The 10,976-nt window shown below is 53.7% G+C and overlaps 1 protein-coding gene across 3 annotated transcripts in view; it reads left to right on the forward strand.

Annotated features, from left to right (window-relative positions):
- Positions 1-8,871, forward strand: part of FARS2 (phenylalanyl-tRNA synthetase 2, mitochondrial) — a 581,172-nt gene extending 572,301 nt beyond the window's left edge. For all 3 annotated transcript variants that reach the window (XM_081086224.1, XM_081086225.1, XM_081086226.1), the window contains one exon: positions 8,607-8,871. In XM_081086224.1, the coding sequence (XP_080942350.1) occupies positions 8,607-8,745 (139 nt within the window). In that variant the 3' untranslated portion in view covers positions 8,746-8,871. The remainder of the gene's footprint in view (positions 1-8,606) is intronic.
- The last annotated feature ends 2,105 nt before the right edge of the window (positions 8,872-10,976 follow it).

A 10,976-nucleotide genomic window follows, 5' to 3' on the forward strand; every position in this document is an offset into this window, starting at 1 on the left:
TGAAGGGCTGTCATGGGGAAGGAGGACTGGGGTGAAACAGGACCAAGGAGCAGGAGCACAGGAAGCACCGGTGGGCTCAGTGTAGAATGGCACGCCCTCCCCGCCGGAATGGCCCGGAAGCAGTCAGCCTAGGCTCCATAGAAACCGCTCAAGCACAGACCAGAAAACCTTTAGGGTCCCTTATCTTGGATTCATTGCATCCATGAAACATGTTGCTTGCATGATGAATACTTAATCAATATATCACTGCCATATTCTAGCCCAGAACATTATAGAGAGAGGAAACTCAGCCTGCCAGCCAAGCCCCTATTTTGTTTTTCTCTCTCTCACTATTTGTCGAGAGATGGTGCTATTAATTAGACCCTTCTCTACAGCATTTTCAAAATAAAGATGTCATTGGAAATGTATATAAATTTCTCCTCACTAATATGTAATTCCTTTATAATTAACTGTACACTGAGTCTTTCTTAAAGTAATTAGCCTCTTTCATCCATCACTCACTAAAGAAATAAAAGCTATACAACATAACGCAGTGATGGGTAATTCTACTCGTGCCTAATGGGTAGAGGATAGATAGAGCATGCTCCTTGGCTGGGTGGCTATTGTACCAGACACCATAATATTTCAGCAGCCCTCTCTTATTTTGGGAGGAGTGAGATGTAAAAGTCACTGAGGACTAGCTTCTAGATGCAGGGAAACTGTCTAGAGCCAAGTCCTACCAGCCTTCCGTAGGATTCTGCAGGGACCTGGTCCTTGACTCTGTTGTTGTGGTTGATTGCTTATTAGTGGATTTTCAGTTGAGGCTTCTTAGAACCAGGTGTGTAAGGCCCTCCTCTGTGAGCCCGCCCTACCCCACAGCCTCCTGCCCACCATTTCTGTAGTCTATCCTCTATACTCCCAGCCAGACACTCTGAACCACTCATCTCTCCTTCAGCCTGTCCATGTGTGCTCACGATTCCATCTGTGCCTTTACACAAATGCCATTTCTCCTTTACCACTTATACACGTGCCAAATTTATGTCTCATACTCCCCACCCCAGTTCAGTTGGCACCAGTCTGAGCCTGTCTGCTCTCTCCCAGGCAGAGTCAGTCGCTTCCTGTTCCCGCCATGCCCAGAGCTGACTTCCTGATGTCATTGTACGTAACCCTCCCTGGCAGGTCATGCATCCTGTGGACAGATCCTCATTGGACCATTTATAGAACATACACTCAGCAACTCCATTGAAATGGAAGAGGTGGGAATGCAATGAATGCACCCACCGCCAGTACCGCTTATGTTATTTTGCCAGCTCGAATGCACCTCATACCCTTCATACTTTAAGATCTAGTCTCATCTCCATTAAGTCTTTTCTGACTGATGTTATTTACAATCCTTGTAATCAATTTAATATTTAGTATTAGTAGCTTTGTCCTGTTAGCTAGCTTTTCATGTATGAATGTCTTAACCCACAAATAGGGGGTTATCTAACCTAATCCTTCTTTGTATTATTTTTTTTAGACTTCTTTCCCCTCACACTGCCACTGTGCCATGCACAGAACAGCCACTTCATGAATATTTATGTATTGATCAAGCAAATTGTGTCCCTATTTTGCATTCCCCACAAACTCTACCTCAGCACAGAATAAATAATTGCTGACCAGACATAGCACTTCAGCTACCTCAATCTTCTGGTGTAAGCTGACTTGTCCACCCAAGTGTCAGCATGCTGTGTGGGGGAAGCTGCAGGGACAGCGGAGTTACAGTTAACGCTGTTGACTTTGGCTTCATTCACTAGGCCACGGAGAAAAATAAAATCTCTTCCAAATTTTCTACACAACCAGAAAGCACAGAGCTTTGAAAATCTGTGCAAAGTGAGCCGTTACTTCAAGTTGTTAGAAATGTTAAGAGGATGGTTGAGAAGCGAAGATAATGGAATAGCTGAAAAGACTTTCAAATTTGGCCAAACCCTGTTAGCATTACAAGCGAGGGATCTTAAAAAATGTCCTGCATGACCTGAAGGGCAGCTTAGTTGCAAGGTTCATGAAATCAGGGTGAACAGCTGTCTGGGAGGATGGAGCAAGTCCCGTCCCCATCCTTCCCCCCTCCGCCCTCCATCCCACCTCCGCCCCCCCCCCCCCCCCCCGCAGCATCCTGCACATGCATGTCAGTGACCTGGGGTTCATTGTTGCTGTTTTCATTGGTTTGTTTTTAATATAGGTGTGAGTCCAAACTTGCATTTCTAGTAATAGTCAACTCAGTTACTTGAATCAACTAACCTCAATTTTTTTCTATTCTAATAAAAAATATGTAACAAAATTTACCATAGTATCCATTTTAAATGTACAGTTCAGTGGCATTAAAGTTTACATTTCTGTGCAACCATCACCACCTTCCACCTCCAGACTTTTTCATCTTCCCAAACTGAAGCTCTGTCCCCACTGAACACCAACTCCCCATCCCCACCCCCTGCCCCTGACTCCCGTCATTCTACCTTCTGTCTCTATGAATTTGCTTCAAATACCTCATATCAGTGGAATTATATCATATTCAAGCTTTGTGACTGGCCTATGCTGTTTAATAATGTCTTCAAGTTCTCTCCACGTTGTAATATCATATTAGTAATCATTTTTAGAGACGAGGAAGTCGAAGTTCAGGTGATTTGTCACAGGTCATTCGGGCCTTCCGGTGTGGCCCAAAGCAGAGGCCTGTAATCTCTGGCCACGGAAATGACAACGCCAAGTGTTCACTGTGAGCCTGAACTGTGCGAAACACTTTGCATATATATTTTTCCATTCAGTTCCTTCAGAAGTCCCGTGAGTTCCGTGTCCGTATCTTAGAATGAGAGCAGGGATGAGAGAATGGGAACTGGGCCTGTGGCCTGTGGCCGGGAAGCGGTGGCTCCGGGCCAGCGTGTCCCTGCGCCTCTCCGTGGGAGATGCTATTAGATTTCCCCAGAGCAGTTATTGTCATGTGCACGTGCGTGTAGAGTCCAGGAACCCTGGCCCTCGGAGAGCTTGGCGTGAGATGCTAACTCCGAAGTACGGGAAACATTACTGGGGTTGCTGGGACTAGAATGGGGAGGGGGTGGGGAGGCTTTGAAACCTCCGTGAGGACTTGGCAAGAGCTAGATGTGAAAAAGCATCTCCTGCCTACAAACTGCGAGTCTGTAAGGAGCTCTGAAGTTGCCAGTGTTGTGGTGAGGAGCGGGCGGGGCTGGGCGGGCAGGTGGGGAGGGGGCGCAGATGTGGCGGCAGGACCCCAGTTTCTCCTTCCTGGCACTGGCTCTCTCTCCACCAAGACCGGCACTGGGGCTGCCTTTCCCAAGGCAGTGACAGCTGGGGAACCACCTGGATGGGTATCTTCATGGCTGGGAAGAGGGAGGGAGGGGGCCACTCAGAACGGCCCACTGGGGAGTGCAGGCCAACTCACTTCCTTCTTGCTTTCATCACTAATGCATCTTGCATCTGTGCTTCAACCTGTGGGAAAATCCCTCTCCATCTCGGCCCTCTCCCCGCCCATCCTGTGCAGGCTTTGCAAATGGTGGCGGCTGGCTGGCTCTTCTTGCTGAGGGGCATTGACTTCAGAAATCTCTGTTCTCTCTGCTGAGCCTTGGAGCCTGATTAGTGCAGCCCGCTCGTGGGAGAGCTTAAATGACATTGCTGGGCTGCACTGGGACCCTGTCTCCTGCCGCCCTGGCCTGTTATTTCCCTACATGACACCAGGGTGCCTCTGTCCTAGGAAACCTCAAGGCGATTTGTTGGAAAAAGTGGTATAGAGACACTGGCTCAGGTCTCCTCAGACTTTCCTTCTCTCCTCTTTTATTTTTTTAATACAGGGAAGGTAAAGGGGGAAATTATTTGCTTAATTTCCAGACCACTTGTTTAAGTCGTGCCCAATGCTGAGAGATACTTCGTCACTGTCCTGACTCCATTCCTGACTCTCCCAGCCAAAGCCCCTGTGCGCATGTGCTCCAGGAGGGACACGCCTCCCAGCCCAGGCGGATGCCAAGCCCCCTAAGGGAGGTTCCTCATAGGAAATAGTGTCATTCCTCCCGCAGTGAGCTCCATGAGGAAAGGGGGAGATGGGACAAGCCAGTAGCTATTAAGCACCCATTCTGGGTGGCCAGGCTCTGAATTAGCATTCTGCATGCATCTCTCACTGCGTTGGCACAAACCCTGGAAGCAGATGTTCTGTCCTCACTTCCAGGAGTCGGAGAGCTGCCCACATCACACAGGGAGCAAAGGGAGAGCAGGGAATGAGCCCAGGTCCCTGGCTGCAAAGTCTGGTCTCTTCTCCACACCACCGCGCCTCCTTCCAGTCTGCATTTTCTGGGCTGGCCATGAACAAGGGGTTCCCTCCCTCGTCCTTTTCCTGCCGCATTGCTCCTCCTGCTGACTGAAACCCAGCCTGGGAAAGCATGTCAGGTTCTACCCTCCCTCCGGCACAGGGCGTGGCCTGCGAGGTTCCGACAGGAGACAGTCAGGGCATCCCATCCTCAGGACTCTAAGCACTTTCTCTGGCCAAGGAGCCCCCACATGAGTAGGTGGTGACTGCAGGGACTGCTGGTTGTGGACCATCTGCTCTGGGAGGTGCCAGTGCCCCCCAAGAATGTGAAGTCGCTGCTCTTGCCACAGATGGGAAAGCTGACCCTCATGAATGGTGCAGGAGCTGGTGTGGCTGCCTCCCATGGAGGGTTTTATTTCGAGGTCAGAGCTGTGTGGTTGCCGAGTGAACCAAGTGGTTGTGTGAAAAGTACTGCAGCCCTCCTAGCACTCTGCCCCTGTTCCTTCTCTCCAGTGACACTTCCAAAGCCCCGAGTCCTTCTGGGAAGTCTCTCGTTGGCATACTGAGGACTGGAGAGCAGCGGTACTTTTGAAACTTGTTAAGTCATCACTTCATTGCTCAGGAAAAAAGGATAGACCTGGGGCAGCTTCCCTTTAAACATCTAAAATGTTGGCGGTCCTGTGCTAACCCAGACTTAACTATGGGCTGCACTTAAGCATCTTTTTCTTTGGCCCCAAGGTTGGGGCTGTGGAAGGAGAGGCATTAAAATGCAGAATGCCTGCCTGCTGCCCTGCCCACCCTCCATCCTACCCAGGCCGCCCCTCGACCCTGGCTCCCCTCACTGCGGGAGCAGCTGGGCATGCGCAGGACGGTGGAGTCCGGTGGACATTGATGATCACAGCGCAGCAGAGAACGGGATCCAAGCGGAAGTAAATTTCAGGAGTGTGAGTCATGTTTCCAGTTTCGTGAGCCAAGCTGAATCTCAAATGAGAGCTGATGTTAGGCCAACGGGAGCAGAAGAGGCGGGGGTGGCAGGGCCGTGTGCTGTGCGTCACTCATACCCTGCTGCTCGGGCGAGCGTGGGCTGTCCTGCGCTGTGTTCTCCTCACTGGAGGTGAGTGAGCCTCTGATGGGCAGCATGGGCTGGCTCCCTTTGGCAGGCTCTGTCGCGCCCGTACTGTGCTGGACAAATCGTACCAGGTAATGCTTATGGGGAAGCACCGAGGGAAAGTCATTTGCTAAAGGAGCAAGCCTCGGGTACGGGAGGCTGGGTGGGTGCACTGGCTTCCCTGTGAGCCGCTGTGGTGTGGCGTGCAGGCCCACACCTGTCCTCCCTGGGGGCTGCCCCGGCCCCGGGCAGGCACCCTGAGTCCTGAGTGCCCAGTGCAGTGCCTGGAGCCTGGAGCCTGCTGTTTGCTGAATGACTAAATGAATCTGTGAGTGAGTAGTGCTAACTGAAGGCCTGGAAGCTCAAACATTCTAAGATTCTCACACTAAAATCTCTGTTAAAAATTCAAGCTCTTGCCACTGACCAATTCGTTTTAGCCAATATCTCAAAGTAATGAAGTTCCAACTCACACACAAAAAAAGTTTAGACTCTCTTCAAACTCATTATACTGAAGTTTGACCTCTCACACTCAGCATGGCTTCTCATTTACTTTGCCTATGAGCAGAAGCTGTGAAGTACATTAAAAACACAACTTTAATTTGCCTTTAAAAAACCCCAGATTGTCATGCAGACTGTTATCTCCTTCAGGGAAGGTTTCTTGTCCTGAAGGCTGTGGCCACTGAGGGCTGTGGCAGGTGGGTCTCTGCTCCCTGCAGCTGTGGCTTCCCAGCCACCGTCTAGTGCCCTGCAGCAGGACCCACCTCGTTAATGCACCCGCTTCAGGCGCTTCCCACCCCGTGTCCCAGTGATGCCCCCTCTCCAGCTGGTGCCCTCTCCGTTAGCCAAAGGGCAGAGCTGGAGGGGAACCCGGCCTCGGTTCATCTCCTTGAACAGAGCAATCGTTTGCAAACCTTACCACCTCCTGGGGAGGCTGGGGTAGAGGAAGAGGTCAGAGCTCAGAAAGGGAACAGATGAGGAATGTGGTGGAGCAGTCCAGTGTCATAGTTGATAGTTGGGCCCTGAAACGAAATCCTCTAGCTTTATTAATTGAGGTAAAATTCGGATAAAATTAAAGTGCACAATTCAGTGGCATTTAGCACATTCACAATGTTGTGCAATTACCACATCCATCTAGTTCCAAAACATTTCATCACCCCCGGAGAAAACCCTGTGCCGTTAAACAGTTCTCCCCCGACCCATGGCAACCACCAATTTCCTTCCTATTTCCATGGATTCCCTGTTCTGGACATGTCATATCAATGGGGTTTTACGGTGTGTGGTGGGCTGTGTCTGGCTTGGTTCACTTGGCATGTGCTGAGGTTTGTGCATGTTGAAGCATGGGCAGCACTTCCTCCGCTCAGTGACAGGCATTGTGTCGTGCACCCGCCGTGCAGATGCACCTCGCTGTCTGCCCACTCACCCCTGGTGGACGCCTCCTCCTTTTGGCTGTCGTGAGCAGTGCTGCTATGAGAATTCTTGTACAAGTGTTTACTTAACACCTATTTTCAGTTCTCCTGGATATGTTTCTAGGAGTGGAATTTCAGGGTCACCTGGTAACTCTCCTTTAAGTTTTCGAGGCCCCACCAAACGGTGTCCCACAGCGGCTGCACCATTACACCTCCCCACCAGATGGCCTCCTTGGGAATCCAACCCTGCCACTTACCAGATGCATGACCTTGGGCAGGTGACTTCTGCTCTCTGTGCCTCAGTTTCCTCATCTGTTTCATAGGAACAATAATGTTATTTACCCAATGGAGTTGTGAGGTTTAAATGAGTCGACACTTGCAAAGAGCATAGAGCAGTGCCTGGTATGTAACAAGCTACATAAATATTGCTGCTGCTACTATTTTTGAGGGACAATGAGGGTCATGGCAGATGAAAGATTGAGAAGCTTTGGGCCTAAAAGAGGCTGCACAGGTGATATAAGAAGAATTAATCGAGCCCTAATCCAGACAGGTGGGGCTGGGCACGGAGGACTTCCCTCCCATTGAGGAATCCGTCTTCTTGCCCAGCTGGCACGCAGGGCCCTGCCCTGGGAGAAGCATCCTCCAGCCTTACAGTTACAGGGCCTCTGGCAGCCGGGCCTCCTCGCTCCAGGAAACACTAGAGGAGGCAAAGGAGCAAATGGGAAGGCTCGGCCCTCCTTGATCTGGTGTATTCCACTCAGCCAAGGGGCCTGGCACGAAAACGGGCAGGAGAGGAAGGAGGGGAGAGCCCAGAGAGCAGACCTGTGAATGCCAGGAGTCCTCTGGCAGCAAAGGCTCTGGACCCAGGTGGCAGCGAAGTGGACCTGTGGGTCTTCCAGGGGCCAGGAGGGAACCCACCAGGGTCCGGCATTATTGGAGGCCAGCACGCCTCCCCTGCCAGAGAGAACGGGCCTGCCCGGCTGCTCCATCTGCAGTGAGGAAGGGCGTGGACTGGCTCGCCTGCAGCTGGGACTGCGAAAGAGGAATGCGTGTGGCTCGGAAGAAGAGGGCAGCTCAGACCCCCAGCCGCATGGCCAGGAGGAGGCCCCAGGACAGGCGCTCTGCCGGCTGGTGGCGAGCTCTCCCTGCGAGATCGTGCTGGTGCCCAGCAGCTGTGGTGCAAGCAGAAGGCATTGCTGCCACCATGTCTACCCTCCCGGAACCACCGGTGGCCCATGAAAATCAACTCCCCACCCCTGGCAGAAGCAGAGGATTAGAGTGGTTGTCTGCGTGGCACAGAGATGACACACGGTCTATATGGCACATTGTCTGTGCTTCCCATGGCCCGCAGGGCTGCTGGCAGAGTTACTGTGGCACACCCGGCTCTCCGGGCAACCCGAGTCCCTGGGGCCGGTCTTGGGCCTCCAGATGACTGCAATGGGCCTTCCAACATGGCCATTTCCTCGGACATGAGGAAGGTGGAGGGGCGCTGGCACTGGCCCCTGACCCTGTCTGCTCTCAGAGTCCCACCCGCGAGCCCAGGGCCACCTCCCACCCACTGAGCCACGGTCTCCAGTGCGTGGCCAGGATCACATTCCTAAGCAGCTTCCTCCCGGGGGTTTTGGATGCGCCTGGTCCGATGGGGCCAAGGATGCCCTACCCACCGCCCTCCCGGCGGCGGCTGTCAGAGAAGCAGCTGCCAGCAGGAGTCCTGCAGCTCCTCCCGTTCTCCTGGGGTTGGGAGGTCTGGTCAGAGCCGGTGGTACTTCTCCTGCAGGCGGCAAGCATGCGTGCCCTTCACTCACCGCCTTTCTCTTTTATTCTCTAGGACACACAAGACCAGCCACTGCTACCGCATCACCTACCGCCACATGGAGCGGACTCTGTCCCAGAGGGAGGTGACTCGCATCCACCAGGCCGTGCAGGAGGCCGCGGTGCAGCTGCTGGCCGTGGAGGGCAGGTTTTGATGGCGCAGCTGCACCGGGAATACGGCCCTCAGGTCTCTTGGATTCACTGAAGAAACGATATTGTTTTGATAAAAGCGTAGGTTTTAGGACTTTCAGACAATAAAGGATCACTCCTGAAAAACTGTTGACACTGCGTTTGTCTTTTGTTTTGGGAGAGGCGAGAAAGGAGCAGAGCGAGCGGCCCCTTTCCTTCGGAAAGGCGTGGCCGGCCGCTGAGGCACCTGGCCTGGGCTCTGCTGCCTGCGGACACCGGAGGAAGTCTTGCGGACGGGCTCCCCCAGGTAACAGCGGAGCCAGAGGACATCAGGACTCCGGGCACTGGAAGCTTTTCTGAATCAGCTTCCGTTCCTTTCTTCGTTTCTCCCTTTTCTTCTCACAAAGGGCAGGCCTCAGGCAGGGCACTGACGAAATGCCAGGCCCCCCTCGAAAGTGAGGGAGTCACAGGTCTGAGCCACGACATATTCACATGCTTTTCATAACCCGTGGCTTGGAGTCAGGCCTCTGGCCCTGGCTGAGCTTAGCAGGCTCTGCCGCCGGCGAGGAAAGGCAGGAGCGCACCCAGCGGCCTGCAGGCCCACACAGGCCTGTCCTCGCCCCCCTGAAAGTTTCATTTCCTCACGGGGGGCCTCCGCTTCCGGGAGCGACCTTTATGGAAGGATGTGGGCTTTGATGTTTCCCTTTCTGGCCCAGACACTTTGTAGTCCGCCTGCTCCACTCCTGAGCAGTTCTAATCATCGGCTCCCTCCCTGGCCTGTGCGGGAGCCGCGAGGGCTGCATAAATATTTGATGAGGGGTGGCCATTAGCAGCCAGCGGTGTGGGGGCGGCAGCTGCTTCCAAAGGGAAGGAATGGGCCTGAATGTCATTTCGGGTCATCTCCACTTGGGCTTTTCCCTTGGGTTGTCATGGGAATTAGGGCAGCCGTACCCCAAGACCCACACCCAAGCCTGGATCCAAACCGTTTGGGGCCCACTGGACGCAGCTCCTTGGGTGGGCGGGTCTGCATGGGAACCAGGGTCATTCGTATCTCTTCTTCCGCAGCCTTTGCTGGCGTGGCCGGCCATCCCTGACCCAGCTGTGGCTACATCTCCGGAGACCTCTGTGTCCAAGGCCAGGTAGGCTTGTGTTAATATTCTCTAACAGAATGAGCCAGGGAGACATCCAGGGTCAAACACTATGCTTGTGCCAGCCGGGATGCCGAGACAGGGCAGGCTAACACCGGGGAGTTCACCGGGGGCTTTCCGGGGCGATCCTCTCAACACTCCGTGCTGTAGAACCAACTGTGGTCTCAGTTTCACAGTTGAGGAACTGAGCCCCAAGAAGCAGGGGACTTGAGCAGGAGCACCCCCGCGTGGCGGCCTCCCATTCAGGACTCCTGTCTCGGTGCGCATGGGTGCTTCCAGGGCTGCGCCCGGCACCATGCCCAAAGTGGCCCGCCCAACCAGCGAGCCCAAGGAACACCCAGCTCTTGACTTTTTCATGTCATCCCCACAGGACAGTCAGTAATGAAAACGAAGAACATGAGAAAGGTCATTTAATCCATCACTTTGCAGCCCAAGGACACCCAACTCCTCAAGCAGAGAAGGGTGGGCAGCAGTATCACTGGGGTCCCCTGTAGTCGCTCAGCCCCTCCTCTGTGTGGGGACGATGGCCACGCCTGCCCAGCGTGGGGTGAGGATAGAGTGGGACATTGCAGGGGCTGCACTGGGCAGGGAACCCAGAACCTACAGAGCAGCAGCAGATGACAGCTGCTCTGAGGATTGTTGGGGGTGGAGAAGGCAGAGCGTGAACTGCAGACCTCAGCCGGGTCCCGGAGAGCAGCCACAGCTCCCATCCTCACAGGACACCAAGCCCAGAGCAGCAAAACGCCTGACTGAGGACACAGATACCTTCTGCAGAGCTGGTCCCGTCACAGCGACTGCATTAGACACCTGAGCGTGTCTTTTGGTGCCAGGCCCACTAAGCCTGGTTTCTCATGAGGGTCCAGAAGGTGCAGCTGAGGTTGCAGCTACATCCTGGAGCTGAGGTTGTCATAGCAATAAATTGTGTGACCAGCTGCAGCCTCGGGGGTGGGCGGGGGCCTTGTGGGCTCCACGGCCATTCGCACGTGTGTCTCCTGCTGCCTCCTCTGTGCTGAGGGGGACCCTGACACACTGATCCCTGAGCTGTGCCCTTTGGCTTGTCAGCCCTAGAAGCCGTCAGCATAGCTCACCCCTGGCCAGTGGTGGTCCAG

Source organism: Myotis nattereri (genome assembly GCF_964212035.1).
Source record: "Myotis nattereri genome assembly, chromosome: 3".
In the NCBI taxonomy this organism is placed as follows: domain Eukaryota; kingdom Metazoa; phylum Chordata; class Mammalia; order Chiroptera; family Vespertilionidae; genus Myotis; species Myotis nattereri.